The following is an 18352-nucleotide window of genomic DNA, read 5'->3' on the forward strand; positions in this document are numbered from 1 at the left end:
ATTATTCGCGGCACATTAGCCGAACGCCGAAAGTAGCTCTGCTTTTTCTCAATACCTTCCGCCCGAAGTGTGGCCTACAAGCACTGCTCCTGGAATGTTATCCTTATTTATTTTCTACACCTGACCATCGAAACTCAAATAAACAACAACAAGTGAAAACAAAGGGATTGATTGCGCGTGATCTGTTGTTGGTTGGTGGCTAAATCCTCAACACGCAAACGGAGCGGCGGGCGACTCATGTATCGCAATGGGCAGAAACCAAAGTAGCAATAGCTTCTCGTGGGGGGGAATAGAACGTTGAGCGATGATTCACTGCGACGATGATGAGTAAGTGTGCAGCCAGGACTCTCTTGCACGCTTTGTCCCGATATTGATTCCTATCATCGGCCCACGGGAACGTAATGTACTTGACGACAAACGGTATGCGCCCAGGATGGTAGGCGGACGCGGAGGGAAGGTTTTACGACGAAAAAAGAAGAGTCTTTGTGTGTCCGGTGGATGATGATAATGATAATGATGACTTAAGCTTCCTGTTTTAATGTGCATTCCGGATTCGTCCCAGCAGATATGGGGGTCGGTCTTAACTCTTTACTCTGTGCTCGCTAACGGCAAACGCTCTGTGTCTTGTTGGGCCGCAGTGATGTGGTAATACTTTCCAAATTATGTGCGATCGATTCACTCCGCTCAAACAGGATGGTAATGCTTAAGGTCATCGGATGCACAGAGTCACAGAGCGACGGTACGGTAATTTATCTACGCGCGCTGGAAACGCTTCATGGCCTACCAGAAGTAGAGTGGAAGTGAAGCGGACGGTGTGTGGATTTAGTTGTCCTTCTTCATTCTGGTCGACGTCATGCGGTAGATGATGGAATCGCGGCCCGGATCCATCGTGCCGATCACAATTGAGATGGCGAGCAGCGAAAACACTAGCACAACGCTGAACCACAGAATGATGTTGAAAATCACCGGATAGTTGCTGTTGTACTTGGTGGCCAGGTTCATCGGGTTTTGCTGAAAGCAATGGTTGATAAAATTGATGAGTTGAAGCGAGTTGATGAAACATCGAACAAGGTCAGGGAAAATAATGTGACTACTTACATCATCTGTTTCGGCCTGTTTCGGCGCCCCGGCCTGACGCTTCGAGCGCACCACCAGCTGCCCCTCGCTAGCCGTCACCAGGCCAACGATGACCGCACCGTCGAACGCCTTCTCCGATGCCGTCTCCAGCCCGGCGAGCGCGTTCACGAACAGCTTCTTGGCCTCTTCCAGGGCGGGCGAGTTGGGTTCGTGCGCGGCCAGCAGGGCTTCGAACGATACGCGCACGATGTGCACGGTCGGGATGCGATCGGTAGACGTGACGAGCAGATCGCTCAGCCCGTTCAGAAACGCGAGCTGGCGCAGGAAGTCCGAGTCGGCTTTGTTCGATTTTGGCTTCAGGTGCTGCGGCTTCACCTCCTCGTCGTCCGGCTGAACCGTGCCGAGCGGGGTGTTGAAGCTGTCGGACGATTCCTTCAGGTCGACCTCGAAGCTAACGCCCTGATGGTCGGCCGACTTCTGGATCAGCTCGCTCAGCGCAACGGAGCCGGTGTTACCGTCCAGCTGGTAGTTCTTGGCACCCTTCATCGTTTAGCATAGGGACGGTACACGGGAAGCGAGTGTTATTCGGCGCACATATGCAACATACCTCCCCACACTTACCTCCACCGCAACGGATTCGAGACCTTCCGCCACCACCACGACGGCACCGTTGGCAGTGCTGAACGGATCCTTAATCACCATGCCGTCCCATTCCGTCGGCTGGCTGACGGAGTAGCCGAGGGCAGCTCCGAACACTTCCGGCAGCGATTCCGCATCCAACCGGCTGTTGCCACTGAACTCTACCGCCTTGGGCGAATACAGCACGGACAGTTGATCACAGTTTGCTGGAACGACAGAGCGCATTCAGTTTTCAGCCCGATACTTCATGTCATGTGAATAGCGATGAGAATGCACACTTCAGCCAGCAGCCTTGGGCGTAGGGACGTAATGTTTATACTTTTCCCCGTAAAATTTGTTCCCTCGCAAGCTGGCTGTAGCAAGCGACCCATCTCGAAGGTGGTAATTATTCGCTGCATTTCGTTTGCACAAAACACTTACCTGCTGCAAACAGCGCAAATAAAACGTAAATCGGCCGCAACATCTTGTCGTCCAGTGAAGTTATCTGCCCTCCGAATTTGCACTTGTGATCATATGACGTTATTGTGGTTGCTAGAAAATTGATTTTTGTTCCACTTTCCGTCCCGTTCCTCACGTGACACTTTGCGCAGGGCTGTGCGGTGGGCTCGATTCTGCCTTCATTTTCAGCAGCTCGAATCTGCCGGTGAAAAAGCTACGACAAACGAGTATTCGAGCTCGATTTCTGTTTAAAATTTCAGTTTCACTTTTGACTATTTTTAATTGATTCGTACAGAACAAAAGAAGAAGCAACAGCTTTTACATGTACTTATATTTATTAAAATAAATATTCTACCGAACATTCCAAGTATATAAAGATGTATGAAACATTTGTCGAGCTGATACTCTACTACTGCTGCTTCGTTTTGCATACACGACGCTGATTATGCACAACACCACATGGTAGTTTCGCTAATAGATAAGGCATCCCGGGTAGCATTTTGTCGAGTGGTTGGAATTGATTCGCTTCAATAATTAAAACCTTTGAAAACGTGGCGCTGGCATCACGTCCTCCGCCCCTTGGCGTCTGCTCCACTACTTGGTGGCCAACTTTTCCCAACAATGATCACACACGCGCACCGGTTTGCTGCTTCCGTTCGGTGTCCCGGACTGTTGGTGATCCGGCGCACCCGTTCCCCCTAGCGCGGCCACGTGCTCCGAGCAGCTGGAGCAAAATATCTTCCCACAGTTACGGCAGTGATGCTTTCGGCGCGTTATGCTAAACTCCTTCTCGCAACCGGTGCACTTCGAAACGACCTTATCCGGTGTCCAACCGCCGCCAGTGCCACCTACACCCGATTCACCCCCGTCCCCCTTGGTGTGGTCGGAACTGTGCTGACTTCCTCCGGCACCTTTTTCTTTTAGCTCCGAGATCTGTAGCTTGCTGACGCTTAGCTGCACGCCCAGCTCCTCCAGCGTGCGCTGATCTTCGGCCCACTGACTGCGAAGCTTTTCCAGCTCTACGTTGGCTTTTCCGAGTTGCTGCGTGGATAGAGAGAGAGAGAGAGAAACGGGAAATAGATTATATTTTGTTTTATGCACAAAACTAACCGACGTGTTGATGTACCTTGGAATCATCCATCAATTGTTTCACCTGCAGCTGCAGATCGCTGATCGCTTCCTTGTGTTCCATTTCCTTCTCCTGCATAGCCGTCCGCCACTCGCGCTCGATGCGCAGATCTGCTTCGGCCCGGGCGGCTCGCTGCTCGCTGGCGATCACTTGCAGCGACAGTGCCTGAGAGGATTCTTGCAACGCGTTCAGGCTCGCAGTTTCCGAGCTGTATCTGGGTGTTTGATGAATAAAAGGAACAATTTTAATAGATACGATCTTTTAAAGGCTTTCTCTAACGAATACTACGGGGAGTGTGTAAGGTTTTATGACACAAAGGGAAGGTTTTAGTTCAACAGTGCTGCTCTACCACATTGAATTGAGTTCTTGTTTGTTTGTTTTCGCCCTGAATGCATTTTAATGTTCCTCCTTAACATGTTCTGGAACTGATCACCAGAACGATTTGTAAAACATTCAAGGGGTATAATAAATGTAGTATAACCAACCAATAGACCTGTATTGCTGCTGTATCTTATTTTCCCTGTCCATTTAGAGATACGTTTCTCCTTCTTTTTTGTCTGAAGTAAGGACCTTCGTAGAAAAACGCATCCAGTCTACGTTATTTTAGCTGGGAGACGACCCAAATGAGAAACGATCCATGTCTGACCTAGTCGGAGTTCATCAAGTTTACCATTTTTCTTTGACGTAACGACATACGACGCACGATCATACCAAACCTAGTCCTATATGGGTGATGTCGACAAGAATCGATCCCGTCCGGCATTGTAGGAGTCGACACACGTATCGCTAGACTAGCCACATTGTACATACGGTTTGTTCCCGAGATACCACCAGGTTTACGCGTTCCCGAGGATTCCACGTAACTCGAATATCCGCATAAGGCGAATTTCACGTTTTTCAGGTAAAATATATTTGATTACCGAATGTTTTGATTAAATTTAATACTTTTATACACTTCATCATTCATCTGATACGATTCGTGCAAAAAATGCGATATTTCTGGCTTTTAAACAGCTTAAATTTGTAGCAAAAATGCAATTCATTATGACATTCTTGAAGCAGATTGTAATGATTTTGACATTTACTGACATTTGATCTGTTAAATTTAGGAGAAAAAAACCTCGTACCTACGAATCCGCGTAGGTCGAGAACCGCGTAACTCGGGAACATACTGTTCAAGCTTTCATTAGAACAAAATATCTTCTTCTTTGGCACAACAACCGCTGTCGATCAAGGCCTGCCTGTCACTAGTGAAGTGAGCTTGGCTTTCAGTGACTTATTGTTACCATAGCAGGATAGTCAGTCCAACATATGAGGGCACGGTCTATTCGGGACTTGGACCCATGACGGGCATGTTGTTAAGTCGTACGAGTTGACGACTGTACCACCAGACCGGCCCAAGAGCAAAATATAGCTTGGTTTAAATTGACCAAAACTTTTAAGTAGTATCTTATATATTACTACGCAAGTTACCCAAAACTATCGATTTACATCACTTATCATTGCCACACGATCTACATATATTAGTCGGAATTTATTTCGAATGCACGTATGTGTTAATGGAAATAAGGACTTTCTTCTTCTTCTTCTTTGGCTCAACAACCGATGTCGGTCAAGGCCTGCCTGTACCCACTTGTGAGCTTTGGCTTTCAGTGACTAATTGATTCCCCCCCATAGTAGGATAGTCAGTCCTACGTATGGCGGCGCGGTCTATTTGGGGATTGAACCCATGACGGGCATGTTGTTAAGTCGTACGAGTTGACGACAGTACTACGAGACCACATAATAAGGACTTTATTTACGTCAATAAAACTAAGAGAATTTTATTTAATTTTATTCATTTCTTTCGAGGCCGGACATGGATCGATTCCTATTACCAACATGTTTCAACTAGCCAAGTCTTTTATATGGATATCAATGTGCCATATAGAGCTAAAGTGCCAAAAACAAATGTTAGGCCAACCCAAACCAATTACAGTTGTGTGTAATAATAGGAATTCTTTTTATGTTATTAACGTAACTAAAAATATCAAAACCAAGTTCCAAAACGTAAATTATTATTTCAATTAATGTGTTAAACATTAGTTTTAATTTATTTATTTTGGCGCAGAAAAAAGCAAAAACAAATAAACAAAAACTGAAGAATAAAAACCAACTTCTATACACAAACTGAACAAAATGTAATTAAAAACATAATTATCAAAATACAACACCATTTGTACCGTATTTTGTACAGCTTTTATTAATCTTTGACTTGCAGCTGTTTCGGTTATCTATCCCAATAACGGAAAAAACAACAATAGATACTGCTATTAATTGCTGTAAAAGCGCTTCGTTTTACATATTTGTCAATCGATCACACAACTCTCGCTACAGGATTTATGGAATAAATAAAAGTGTGGTTTTCATTTTTATTTATATTTCTCGTACAATCGTAACATAATGAACTTTATTGACAGATGACCATTCTGGTGGTTCAGAACAGAAGCTACGGTGTAAGCTACGGCAGTTAATACGTTGTAGCGAATTATTATTTAGGACTTCAGGAGGCAAGAACTCAATTCAACTGTGGTACTTTACCGTCGGGTTAAGAGCATACTGCATAATGATAGGTTAGACAGTAAGTTAGGCAGCAAAAGGCATCGTTATTAAGTCTACTTGGTAAATTAACGTAGCAATAAGAACATAGAAATATAGTTTGGTTTGCGTACTTTTTCTCCAGCTGCGTAATTGCACTGGCCATCGATTCGCGCTGCGTTTCCATCCGCGACATTAGCTCAGTTTTGTGCTTCAGCGACGCTTCGCACTCCTACAATAAGAATATATGGGGTGGAAGTGGATGTTGGTGTATACATAAGTTAGTTTATAAACACCCTTTTTTGCTCATTTGCAGTTTTATTATTATTATTATTATGATGTTGTCGATCCCCTTTGCGCTTCCTCATCTTCCTGGGTACGAGGAGTGCACGGATTGGTTACGCTAAACCGAGGGATCTGACGCTTCCTAAACCTGTTCAATGTGATCTCAGCCAAGCAGTCTTCAAAAAGGTGTGTGTATTTTAATAAATTAATTCAGCATACGCCCTCCCCAAACAAAAAGTCGAAAGATTATTCGCTGGGTAGTTTAGCTTCACTCGATAGATCCGCAGTTCGTTCGCTGTCTGATGGCTTTCCACCAAGATCCACCTTCGGAGGTGATGATAGTCTTTTCTGCAAGTCCTGCACCGACTGCTGTCCTTCCCCTGATACCCCCTTTAACGCAGTGTTAGACCCTTCGGCAGGAGCTATAGTTGCAGCAGCAGCAGCAGTAGTAGCAGTGGTAGCAGTGGTAGTAGTGGTGGTTGTGGTGCTGCTTGCAGATCCGGCAGCCGTTGTCGCTGCGGCTGCTGCCGATGCACCGACTGACGGAGATTTCCTCAGCTTGTTCGCATTGAAGGGAGGAATGGTGCCGATCTTGAGGTGCGGTTTCTTATTCGGCGGTCCCACTAGCCCACCCCCGTACGTTCCGCTACCTGACGGGGACGAAACGCCTCCCCCAGTGAACGAGTTGAGTGTGCTGATCTGGGAATCGGTCATTGCATCGGCCGCACCCTTCCGTTCCAGATTTGACAGTATTTTCCCGATCTGTGATGCTTTGATCTGTAACCGCGATACCATCTCACCCTTCTGGGTCAATTCCAACTCGCATTCCTGGATCGGTGGCGATTGAGGAGACGAAGATAAGAGGATATACACACATTTGAAACCCATTCCTTTCACAAGCCCGCCAGATGCCCCGAGAGCGAATTTAACCAAGGAAAAAATAACAATCTCAAGCCCCGAGTGATCCAAATGCTTTGAAAGTGATTCGTGATACAAACCTGAGAAACCCCATAGTTCCCATACCCAAAGCCCTGATATTACCTGTAGCTTACGGTACATGTCGAGATTGATCGACTTGATATCCTCGAGCTGGCGACGCAGCGACACGATCGTATCCTGCTTTTCGTGTATATCCTTCTCCAGCAGCTTCATGGCCATTTCCGTTTCCGCTTTCAGCGATACCTAACATAACAAGAACAGTCGAACAGAGAACAAACAGGCATGGTCACTAGCGCACATTCGTTTCGCCATTGTCAAGGAGCGGAACGAGTCACTAACTTGAAGATCCAGCTCCTTTTCGATTTCCTGCCGTTTTTTGCGCTCTTCCGCCAGTGTTTCCGCCATCTCGGGATCGAACCGGTCCAGCACGTTCGTCTTGTCCTCGATCGGGTGCCCATGCTGGGACGCCCTTCGGAGGGCAGCATTTTCGGCCTGCAGCGCCATTAGGCTGTTCCGTGCGATTGCCAAATCTTCCTTCATGAGCGCGTTGGTCGTGGTGAGTGATTCAACCTTAGCCTGCAGGTTCGCCACCGTAGCACTGTGGGAAAGGCGATCAAGTTTCACGAATGAGTTCAACCAATTGCCTGTACGATGTGTTGCGCCCTTACTTGAGATGTCGGTTCAGTTCTTCGATGTAGTTCTTCTGGTCCAGCACGGCCGTCATGGCACCGGTGGCACTGTCATCGATCCCACCCCCAACACCACCATTGTTTTCCTCGTCCGGGCTGTTGCGCGAGCTGGAGCGAAGGTACAGCGAAAAATCGATCACACCTTGCTGCGAGTCCAGGTCTTCCTCCTTCACGCACAGATTGCAATCGATCACATTCAGGCCCACGAGAATGCCGACGATGATAATTATCTAGAATGTGAGAAACCACGCGGAGATACAGGAGATGATGACATAGACGATACGGGGTTGGACTGGCGAGAACTGGTTACCATACCTCATCGCTCAACATTAGCGCGTGCGGTTCGTAATACTCGGCTAGCGAGTCATCCCGATGCTCGATCAGCACCTGCAGATAGTCCGCAAGCTTCTTTTGCATCAGCGCCAAACGCAACCACGCTCGGGCGCGTCCCATGTGCGTTCGTACCGTGGGCAGATCGCGCACGGAGGAAGTAATATCCATCGCTTCAACGCAGTACCGCTCGACGCTTTGTAAAATGTCCCACAGCTCCTTTTTGGGTCCCAGCAGACCCTTCTTTGGCTTCAGCCCATGGCGCAGAACGTGCTCCAGTACGATGAAAAAGTGCTGCAGCGGAAGGTGGTCCGAGTCGAGCATGCGGCCAAAGCGCAGCGACTGCTCCAACAATTCCTTCACCACCAGTTTGCATATCTTCACCAGATTGCTCCGCTCGATAGAGGCCGGATCGCGAGCTGTCGTGCGTTCCCGTACAACATGAAAAGTAAAAGGAAAAATACGTACATGCACAAACGCTTGTCATAGTGGGCGGAGAGTTGGGATTGTTTTGTCCGATTGACAGCATCGCAGTAGCCATGCGTTTCTCTACGATAACATCGATTTGACAAGTGTCCACGCCACGCAAACAAAACTCAAACTTGTGCTACCAGTCCCAGCTGCACCGATGCAACCGATTTTCCGGGGAAACTAACGCTAAACGAGTGTCGAGGAAAAGTGATGGAAAACAGAATATCGTCCAAGAATGATTGTGTAGCAGTATGGCATTTAATTTTTTAACGGTGAACAGTCCCAAATGTACCCCCCCGATCAGTTTCCTGTTGATCTTAGCAATTAGTAGCGTGATGCTACCAGAAATCATCTGCTCCCAGGCTTCCACGAGCAAAGTAGAAAAAATCGTCGACGATCTTTTCGAACTAAGCAATGAACCGCTGTTAGAACGGTCCTGTTTCACGGCGGAAGATTTAACGGTGATGCAAGCAAAGCGTCATTACGAGGTAAACCGCAATTCAAAACTTCAGTACAATGGAGTACTAATGAATTCAGTGTTTTGATCATTTTTAGCAACTCATACCCGACAGTCAGTCAAACTTTGAACCTCTTAGTGATGACACAGCCACACGACAAATGGAGTTTATCAGCCAATTGGAAAATAGAACCATTGCAGCATTCAACGATTCCAAAGCCCGAAAGCTAATGCTAATAGCCTTTGCGGACGCTTATGGAGCATTTCTGTTTGGCTATTTTATACCGGTGATGAAATATTCTTATTACGGTGGTTTTGTAAGCTATTTTGTAGCCAACGGAGCAATACAACGTTTGAGGAAATATGAAACATTGTTCAGGCATAGGCCAACCAACTGGAAATTTTACGACCTTGATCCATCCCACTTCTTTAGCAAAGTAGAACCGGTAAATGAAAAACAGTTCAAAGTTGATGATCACAACTGTCACCAATCACTATCAGCAGGATTGCTGACGCCTACCCTGGAAATAGATGTTGAAAGGCAGGAGCTATTGCTTATATCTATACCACATTACACCAACGCAACAGTTCGCAATCCAAAATCGAAAGATTCTAGCCGAATGCTGTTGAACTACTACATTGAAATCGTCAGGTGTTTTGAAAACAAAAAGGACCAACTGGCCACTTTTCAGCGAGAGCTTTCAGATTGGTTGTCCTACCATATGGAATACATTTTAACAAACGATACCCTGCTCTATCCTGCCTTCGAGGGTGTGCTGCGAATAAAGAAAAGCATTGAAGATGCGCGTAAGCTTCCCAAAAAATCAATCACAAAGATTAACGAACATTCCGTTGAGGACGATATTGTGGACGAAGACGACACAGCGTTTTTTGAAAGCTCAACTACATCGGAAAATCCAACGGAAATGTCGACACTTAAAAAACTATCTATCTGGACTGGCTGTAGCTTGGCCGTGTTGCTGGTTGTGTATATGGTTTTCAAAATGCGACAGAATCGAAAAATTATCTCCAATAATCGCTTCACACATGGACGTAGAAAAACACTGCCGAAACGAAGGGCTTCCAGCATCCGAAAGCTGCCTAGAACTGCCAGCGAACAGGAAGATATCACTGTTTATGATCGTTTTAAAAGCGACAAAATCAATGGTATTTGCAAGGTATGGTTTTGAACTCCACAAACGCTTAACAAATATGTTTCTTATTTCAGATTCGAAAATCAAGACCAAACAGCACCGAAATACCTCTATCGCGAGATTCATTCAACGGATACGACCAAGAACCTGGAAATCGGGTGCTAAACATTACACGCCCATCAAAACGGAACTGATGGATGTAGAAGCCAATGATGATCACTTTTCACCAAGACAGCAACGCACCCCGAAAAGTGACGATCCTGAAGCAGGACCATCAGGACTCAATAGAAAACAGGGACCCCACTTCTGCAGGTGCATTTCATGTATTGGAAAGGAGATTTCAGATCAAGATTCGGACGAATCAACCACACTGACCGTGAAGTACAGTGGAAGTAACGATAATTTAAGACCATCGAGCAACAAAAAGACAAAGATTGTATCGTCCGAATAAATAAGTAATGCCTATGCTGTACCAATGCTGGAAAGGAGCACCCTGCCACCTACAAAACTACCAAGGGAGTGGGAATGTTTCAAAATTACAGCCGCACAGTCAAGCAACAATCAAAAAGTAAAGTAAGAGTATTACAACTCAACGAACTCAACTGATATAAATTGCATAGAAGACGTGCACATTCATCTACAGGATTTTTCCCCAGAAATCCAGAAGGAATGTATCGAATGACTTCTATTGCAGGTAAAATTAAATGTTTGAAGCAAATGCAGAGAGCATTAAGCCAATGTCTAGAATCGTGCCGAATGGGTTTCCTCATGAAAAGATTCATTTCCGTTTTCGAACCTTTTGAGTGCCGTTTGAAGGTGCCTATCTTAATACTGCAAATTATAATACATCCAATTAGTGTGCTTCCAATCCAAAGTACAATCAATTTCCAAAATCTACAACCAGTTTTGACACTAGTATGGCGTTCACACTTTTGGTACTTTGTGTTGACAACACACAAGGAAAACAAACCATCACACGATATCTAAGTGAAAATGGAAATAGATAAAAAAAAATAATAATCCAGAAATCATATCACAACCATACGAAGAAGGATAATAAAGGAAGAAACAGAAGGATTTGATGAATGTATGTACGTGTGTGTGTGTGTGTGAGAGAGAGTTTGTTGTACAGAAAAAAGGCACCTACAGTAGTAGTTAACCCAATCGCGCTCGATAATCTTCTCTTCGCATTTTACGTTCTCTATTATACCGAAACTATTGAGTGCGTTGCAGTCACTGGTTCCTCCGCCCGCACCACCTCCGCCGCCGCCCAGCGCATCGGCCCCGCCGCTGCCGCCGCCGCCACCGCCCGCCTGGCCGTCTTTGATATCGAGATCCTGCAGCTCCTTCAGACAGAGCCACTCGCCGTCGACGGTGACGCGAAAGTTGCACAGATAGATCGTGTCCTGGGCGGCGGTATCGCTGACGCTGCCCCCGCCGGCCACCACGCCACCGTGTCCGGCTGTCCGCAGCTGCCCACCCGGTAGGCGGTGGTGTCCATCGCCGGCCGACCCGGTGCCGGCGGGGATGGCACGGGGTAGCGTAATCAGGGTGGCACCCGGTCCGTGATGGTGTCCATCTCCGTTGCCGTTCTTACCGTTGATCCCGGCCGCCGCGCTGCCACCGGTCGACGCACCGACGCTGCCGACATTGCTGGCGGTGGTGGAGGAGGAGGAGGAGGTGGAGGTGGTGGTGTTGTTGCTGGCGACCGTCGTTTGATGATGGTTGTTCGGCTGTGCAATGCCCAACGCACGCATTTTGGGCTACGGTTCGCAAAACGGGTGGTGGTCGTCCGTCGTGTAAAAAAGGGGTAAGAAACAGGACAATTAACTCAATGCGGAAGAGAACGTAAATCCATTGCAGTAGGCACAGGCAAGCGAGCAGGCGTGGCAAAGGGTCTCTCGGTAGAGCAGTTAAGTTTGGAAATTAAACGTCGAACTCTTAAATAGTGAAAACAAGGTCTAAACATGTAGGACAAGTACATCACATTGTAGGCACATAAGTGCGCGTCGAAGACTTCTATTCTTTTGGTTTTTTGCATTACTTCTTTGTTTGTGTTGGAAACGATTCAATCCCAAGATAATTATCTACTAGAAACAGCCCTTTCTCTGGGAACCTTGGCTCTTGACCTTGGTCTTTAATTGAGAACTAACTAATGCATGAACGATACAAGTCAAATAATGCTGAAAATAGAAACTACCTAAACTAAATGGTCTTTGTTTTGTTCTTTACAGGAAAATGTATGTTACTTTCTTCCAAACTGCTTTTACTGACTGTCTCTATTGCTTCCGTCACGTAGACGCCTTCGTCTATCGAAGGAGCCCATAGAGACATCGCCGCTCGCCAATGCCGTGCTTTTGTATGCCGGGGGTACGGGAAGAGATACCATTTAATGGCTACTTACAGTGCGATTTACGGAGCCTAACGGGTGACTCAGCAATGTTTCCGTTTTGCTGCTGTAGTTAAACTGTCCCGTGTCGATTGAAATATTTTGCCGTCTGGTAACGCACTTTCGTTCACCTTTTGTCGTCACGAGGACGGTATTGCATTGGAGCAAAGGGGCACTTCAACACCAACGTTATCTAGTCAGTGTGATATTCTCCTTATCCAACCGTATCCAAAATACACACAATTACTGCATATTGTTGCCCTAAACCAGCGTACAAATTACGTTGCAGTCTGGCAGAACTACACCGCGGTCGTTCTGCATTGGCTAAAATTATCGATTTTTCACCAAACGCAACGCCTGCTGTGGTACGAACGCTAGACCACCGAGCGTGGACAGACGGATTGAATGAAACTGTAGGGCAGCTGCAGAAGAAACCAACTACCAAGGGTTTGACATTTGCACTATGGGACGGTGTTGTGTTGTGTACGACGACACAGAAGAAGGACATGCGCAATCGCATGTCTTCTGAATCCGCCAACGCGCTCCATACCCACCGACCGGTTCCATGTACCGACTGTTTCCTGTTACTTTCCCTCGAAAAGAAAGGGTAGTAAACAAAACAAACGCACAGCAATGGGTACTACACACACACGCACATGCACAGAGGGAAGAATGAAAGACAGAACCGTTCCACACATCGTCATGTTCGTGTAGTGCCGGTGCAGTTGGAAGCATCGTTTGTTTACGTTCGTGGTACGGTGTTAGATGTATTGGTAGGCTAATTTACACGCAACGGTGAGACTCACCAGTGGCAGTGAGGACAAAGAGCGCAATTCAGGCGGAAAGGTATTGCAGCAGATGCACTTTTTATGTAGGACAACTGGCGTAGCCTCCCTTCCATAGAATAGTACGTGTTCGGCGCAAGAAAATGTGTTGCTTGCATGCATGTGAAATGATTGAATGATGTGATTAAAAGCGCAGATATGATATGAATGAGAGATTAAAATTTTAGTCAGTATTTGTACTATCCGTAACGTACTGAATGGCCATGATTTGAAATACGTGCAACTTTACACTTAATTCTAAATAAAACAACACGCTTATCGCTCCCGCTTGATAAGCTTTTCGGGATAGTATTTATACTTTCGATGATAAAGGAATCAAGGATAGGCACACCCAACAACTACACACATAAGTGAAAAAATTGTCAAATATTCAACAAGTATACACAATCGAATGAACTTGTGTGCGACTATACTGTAGCTCTAGAGTGGACGCGATCGATGCCATACTGTCCATTAACTACCCGATGCACCCGGCAAAAGCCGCACACACTGAAGCACTCCCTCTCACAAACACACCCAAGTATTAGCTCCAAAGTGCACACGACGCGCTCGACAACGATTGGTCGATACAGAAAAGCATCGGACATCGTGACAAACAGTAGAAAAGCACACTCCCATGCACACGATACTGCGATAAGACAACACCTCGACCGCTTTTGCTATCGTACATCGGACGGCGATAAAGCGCCACCACCGTGAAACGGCCGCGTGTCCGTCCGTGGGGTAAAACCATGCAACGTCAGCCAGTTCTTTCGCGAACCCCGTCCAGCGCACAGCTGACAGAGCAGTTTCCCCGGTAGAACAGAGCGCCTGACGAACAACGGCAATGCCACAGCAAAAGCGTGTCCGGTTTAAGGAGGATGAGCAGCAGGTGAAGAACCTGCACCACCTCGAAAGTGGTGCGGTGTACGGTGCCCTGCTGGTTGTGGTCGGATGTGGGCTACTGACGAGCTATCTAGCCACCCGGCTGCCCCCAGCACTGACGGTGGGAGATTTGGAGCGCGCCCCGAACGCTTTCATAGCGGAGCGAGCATGGGCCAGCCTAAAGACGCTCAACGACCTTGGACCTAAACCAGCGGGAAGCCAGGCGAACGAAGTGTTGGCGTACGAATTTCTACTCCAAGAGGTACAGCGCATCAACGCGTCGAAGCACGACAGCCAACAGCTGGAAGTGGACAGCCAGACAGTGACGGGAGCGTTTAGCATCTCGCTGCTGAACCAATCGATGACCAGCGTGTACCGGAACGTGCAGAACCTGGTGGTACGGCTGGCCGGAAGCGATGTGCACCAGCATGCTTTGCTGCTGAACTGTCACTTCGACACGGTGGCAAGCAGCCCGGGCGCTAGCGACGATGGTGCCAGCTGTGCCGTGATGCTGGAAATTCTGCGCGTCCTGTCCCGTCGACCGGTGCGTACGCGCCACACGGTAACGTTTTTGTTCAACGGTGCGGAAGAGACGATGCTGCAGGCGGCACACGGCTTCATCACGCAGCATCCGTGGGCGGCTGACGTGCGCGCCTTTCTCAACCTGGAGTCATCCGGATCCGGTGGCAAGGAGGTACTGTTCCAGGCTGGGCCCCACCATCCCTGGCTCATTGAGGCGTACGCGCGTGCCATCCGCCATCCGTTCGCACACACCGTCGGGGAGGAGATTTTCCAGCTAGGCCTCATTCCCTCCGATACGGACTTTCGAATGTTTCGCGATTACGGCGAGGTGCCCGGGATGGACTTTGCCCACATCGCGAACGGGTACCGGTACCACAAGCGCTACGACTCGATGGATTTTCTCTCGCTCGATGTGCTGCAGCGCACCGGCGACAATGTGCTCGCCCTGACGCGCGATCTGGCCGAGAGCGATGAGCTGGCCGCGTCCGACCTACCGGTCGGGGAGACCGTGTTCTTCGACTTTATCGGACTCGCGTTTGTGCATTACTCTGCCTCCAGTGGCCGTTTGATTAATCTGGCAGTGGTGGTACTTTCCCTTATCGTGCCTTTGATGTGCTTTGCCCGTGCGCGTTTCGATGACGTTCTGCGGGAAGTTATCGTCGGACTGGTGGGCACCGTGTTTGGGACCGTTTTCAGTATCATCGCTTGTACCACCATTGCGCGCCAGTTGGACTTTTTCGGAAAAAGCATGACCTGGTACACGAACACCCATCTGATCTTGGGACTATACTGCTGCCCGGCACTACTGTCGCATTGTTTCGTGTACCTGTTTCTGACTACTTTCTACACCAACAGTAAGGTAAGAAGAATGTCTACACACATTGCTTTGGAACATCATCGCATACGTTTTATCTCGTTGTACCTATTTGCAGAGCAATCTGTCGCTCGGTCAAATGACCCAGGCCCGGCTGGTTGGTGTGAATGTGTTCTGGAGTGCGGTAACGCTTGCCGCTACCGTGGCCGGCTACCGAAGCGGCTACATTCCTATGGTGCTACTCGTCTGCTCCCTTGCGTCCTCCACGCTTAACCTGCTCTTCAACGCAACTCGAACGCATCGAGCTTGGATGTACATTCACCTAGCCGGCCAGCTGCCCGCACTGCTCTGGGCCACTAACTTCTACAACGTGCTCATTGCACTGTTCGTACCGATCACGGGCCGATTTGGAGGGTCGCGCAATCCGGAAGTGTTTATCGCGCTGCTAGCCGCTGGCGGTACGCTTCTCTGCTGCAGCTATTTAATTCCATTCATTGCTCAGCTGCGCAAAATGATGAATTTCACCGCCAAACTGTCAGCCATTACCGTGCTAACGCTTGTGCTGGCATGCTTAAGCCCCCTCGGAATGCCGTATCGGGATGAGAGTATGGCCACGGAACCGACCCCCCAGCGACACTACGTAACGGTGAGCTTGCGAGCGGGTAATGGCAGTTCTGGAACATTGTTTTCACTCCCATAATCCTTTCAGCACACTTTTCGAGTGTTTCACGATGAGTTCGGCCTGTACAAGAGCACCGACGCGGGATTCTTTTTCCAGGAGATGGATAGAAACACGCGTGCCACGATCGAAGAGTTCGTGGCACCGGGCGAAAGCCTCACTCCGATGCGTCAGATGGACTCGTGCCGGGCGGAGCTGTTCTGCGCGCTTCCCTTCTACTCTCTCTGGCATCAGATGCGTTTCAAGTGAGTAAAACCACCCACCATCATGCACGGGGCTAGATTCAAATGTGTCGATGTGTTCACAGCAATTACTGGCTGCCCGGACCCGAACCGCTCTACGATAACATGGTCACAATGGCTTATCTCGGCACCGAGCAGCTCGATTCGCACACTCAGCGCTTGGTGTTCGCGATGGAAGGAAGTATACAGTCGTCGATCGTGGTAGGGCCGAAGGAGGGCGTACAGTTGGTCGGATGGTCGCTGCTGGACCATGTGCCCCGGCCCGCCAAGTTCGGCGGTCGGGAGGGCCATTTTGTGTTCATCACACACGGCCTGCCGGGCAAGGCGTGGAACGTAACGCTCGATTTGCGGTACGACCAACCGAAGCCTACCGGCGAGCTGGTGGACATTGTGGTTACGACCAAGTTCTGGGAGTACCATCACATGCATACGCCCGAGTTCGAGCAGCTGCTAGCAAAATTCCCTTCGTGGTCGCACGTCGTCCCATCGGTGGCACTGGTGAGTGTGTTTCCGCTCTGATACCCGCTCCTGTGGCTCTGCAACTCACCGTCCCATTGGGGACGGGGATGGAACGGTTACGCTGTCCGTTCGATTATGTAAATTTTAATAAACCGATCGATAAATAACGTTTGACGGGATTGTTACACTCCTACGCTCCGCACTGATGGGGCGTGCTTGTTGTTTTGCACTTGACAGCATTCGAAAAGAAGTGGAAAGAAAGCCAACACATAGAACGGGTACTTACCGACCTGCTTCTTTCTACTTCCACCATCGCCATCGTTAGCCGACGGACTAGCGGTGGAGTACGATGCCAGCGAGCAGTAGCTCTCCCGGCGCGTTAATCCTTCGCGAATCGACGCCAGCGAGGGCGATTTACTGATCGGAGTGCTGGAAAGGGATTCCTCCTCGCTGGGATTCCTGAACAGAAGCCTATCGCTGCTCATCGTGGTACACTGATTTTTGTTATGATTGCTACACTACACTAAACACACTCACACCATGGCAAAGGGGATACTGCGATTGATAAGAACAATCACTGATCAAAACAATCGCACACACACACACTGCGAAACGTGAATTTCGATAGCACCACAATCATCCACAGATACAAATGTGTACACACTTTCTCTCTGCGATGGTGTTAATATAAATTCACAGCAACACTCGCGGGACGTATTTGCACTTGTTGAACTCCCGAAAAACAATAGCTTTCTTCGGAATAAATACGACCGATATGGACACAAATAGCAAACGTGCACTTTATTGTAAGGATAGATAATATAGATATGGTTTGATTTTATGGTTTCGTTTCCTATTCCTTAAAACCACCACACAAAGCTACCGTCGAAGCTGAGGGACAACTTTTCCTGGCCCAGATGTTGCTGTAAATAAATAAAAACACGGACACTTGTCAGATTCCCGTACAGCAAGGAACAAAAAAAAACACACCAAATGTCATTCGTTCAGGGCTGAGCACGGGTGGTAAAGCTTGGTGTTGTTGGATGTTGCGTGCCGCATCTATTTTTCGTAGCTGTGCATCAAAGAATGCTATTTTTCTGTAAAATGATGCAGTTTTTTTACAACTTGCTGGAAAATGGAGCAATGCAAAATTTGTGGAAGAAATAAAAAACAGCCCGCCCTGACGACTCGGCCATTCGAGTTCGATTTAGAGCCGTAGGGGAAATGCGTTCACCCATTAAACGCGAACTCGCGATAATTGTGTGTGTTTTTTTAAATTCACTTCCAGATTTGAAGAAGATCGAGAACTGTCCCATTTCCTGTACCGTTTAACGCAGGACATTATAAGCACGA

At 48.0% G+C, this 18352-nt stretch overlaps 4 protein-coding genes across 11 annotated transcripts; 2 read left to right on the forward strand and 2 right to left on the reverse strand.

Moving 5' to 3' along the window:
- Window positions 1-87: 87 nt before the first annotated feature.
- On the reverse strand, window positions 88-2301 carry LOC1272803 (ATPase H(+)-transporting accessory protein 2). Of its 2 annotated transcripts, XM_311717.6 has the most exons (4): window positions 2137-2301; window positions 1699-1922; window positions 1099-1617; window positions 88-1011 (listed from the first exon to the last, which is right to left on the reverse strand). In XM_311717.6, the coding sequence occupies exons 1-4, from the start codon at window positions 2177-2179 to the stop codon at window positions 823-825; spliced, it is 975 nt and encodes a 324-aa protein (XP_311717.5). In that variant the 5' UTR covers window positions 2180-2301; the 3' UTR covers window positions 88-822. The 2 variants fall into 2 exon arrangements, with proteins under 2 accessions (XP_311717.5, XP_061508843.1); XM_061652859.1 differs by having other exon boundaries at window positions 88-1617; window positions 2137-2296.
- A 169-nt stretch (window positions 2302-2470) lies between these two features.
- LOC1272804 (protein RUFY3) lies at window positions 2471-17922 on the reverse strand. 7 transcript variants are annotated; one of them, XM_061652846.1, is made up of 9 exons: window positions 12590-12725; window positions 11783-11948; window positions 8089-8522; window positions 7753-8003; window positions 7424-7682; window positions 7187-7327; window positions 5995-6092; window positions 3281-3497; window positions 2471-3195 (listed from the first exon to the last, which is right to left on the reverse strand). In XM_061652846.1, exons 2-9 carry the CDS (start codon window positions 11940-11942, stop codon window positions 2749-2751), a joined length of 2007 nt encoding a protein of 668 aa, XP_061508830.1. In that variant the 5' UTR covers window positions 11943-11948; window positions 12590-12725; the 3' UTR covers window positions 2471-2748. The 7 variants fall into 7 exon arrangements, with proteins under 7 accessions (XP_061508830.1, XP_061508825.1, XP_003436480.2 ...); XM_061652841.1 differs by having other exon boundaries at window positions 11396-11948; XM_003436432.2 differs by having other exon boundaries at window positions 11333-11948.
- Window positions 8609-10693, forward strand: LOC133392285 (uncharacterized). The gene is made up of 2 exons (XM_061652858.1): window positions 8609-10198; window positions 10260-10693. Exons 1-2 carry the CDS (start codon window positions 9193-9195, stop codon window positions 10634-10636), a joined length of 1383 nt encoding a protein of 460 aa, XP_061508842.1. The 5' UTR covers window positions 8609-9192; the 3' UTR covers window positions 10637-10693.
- On the forward strand, window positions 14239-17173 carry LOC1272805 (endoplasmic reticulum metallopeptidase 1). The gene is made up of 4 exons (XM_311719.6): window positions 14239-15664; window positions 15738-16265; window positions 16329-16543; window positions 16606-17173. The coding sequence occupies exons 1-4, from the start codon at window positions 14246-14248 to the stop codon at window positions 17057-17059; spliced, it is 2616 nt and encodes an 871-aa protein (XP_311719.6). The 5' UTR covers window positions 14239-14245; the 3' UTR covers window positions 17060-17173.
- Window positions 17923-18352: the final 430 nt, after the last annotated feature.

This window comes from Anopheles gambiae, chromosome 2 (assembly GCF_943734735.2).
Source record: "Anopheles gambiae chromosome 2, idAnoGambNW_F1_1, whole genome shotgun sequence".
Classification (NCBI taxonomy): domain Eukaryota; kingdom Metazoa; phylum Arthropoda; class Insecta; order Diptera; family Culicidae; genus Anopheles; species Anopheles gambiae.

What these genes read in the sequence shown, in the direction of transcription:
- LOC1272803 (XM_061652859.1), bottom strand. Translation starts at nt 2,179, where the DNA reads ATGTTGCGGCCGATTTACGTTTTATTTGCGCTGTTTGCAGCAG. An exon ending in ATTTGCGCTGTTTGCAGCAG is followed by an intron (nt 1,923 to 2,136) that starts GTAAGTGTTTTG and finishes CTGTCGTTCCAG; the next exon opens with CAAACTGTGATCAACTGTCC. An exon ending in TCGAATCCGTTGCGGTGGAG is followed by an intron (nt 1,618 to 1,698) that starts GTAAGTGTGGGG and finishes TAAACGATGAAG; the next exon opens with GGTGCCAAGAACTACCAGCT.
- LOC133392285 (XM_061652858.1), top strand. Translation starts at nt 9,193, where the DNA reads ATGGAGTTTATCAGCCAATTGGAAAATAGAACCATTGCAGCATTCAAC. An exon ending in TAAAAGCGACAAAATCAATG is followed by an intron (nt 10,199 to 10,259) that starts GTATTTGCAAGG and finishes TTCTTATTTCAG; the next exon opens with ATTCGAAAATCAAGACCAAA.
- LOC1272804 (XM_003436432.2), bottom strand. Translation starts at nt 11,942, where the DNA reads ATGCGTGCGTTGGGCATTGCACAGCCGAACAACCATCATCAAACGACG. An exon ending in CGATTGGGTTAACTACTACT is followed by an intron (nt 8,523 to 11,332) that starts GTAGGTGCCTTT and finishes AACGCACGACAG; the next exon opens with CTCGCGATCCGGCCTCTATC. An exon ending in CGCTAATGTTGAGCGATGAG is followed by an intron (nt 8,004 to 8,088) that starts GTATGGTAACCA and finishes CTCACATTCTAG; the next exon opens with ATAATTATCATCGTCGGCAT.
- LOC1272805 (XM_311719.6), top strand. Translation starts at nt 14,246, where the DNA reads ATGCCACAGCAAAAGCGTGTCCGGTTTAAGGAGGATGAGCAGCAGGTG. An exon ending in CTTTCTACACCAACAGTAAG is followed by an intron (nt 15,665 to 15,737) that starts GTAAGAAGAATG and finishes ACCTATTTGCAG; the next exon opens with AGCAATCTGTCGCTCGGTCA. An exon ending in CCCAGCGACACTACGTAACG is followed by an intron (nt 16,266 to 16,328) that starts GTGAGCTTGCGA and finishes TAATCCTTTCAG; the next exon opens with CACACTTTTCGAGTGTTTCA.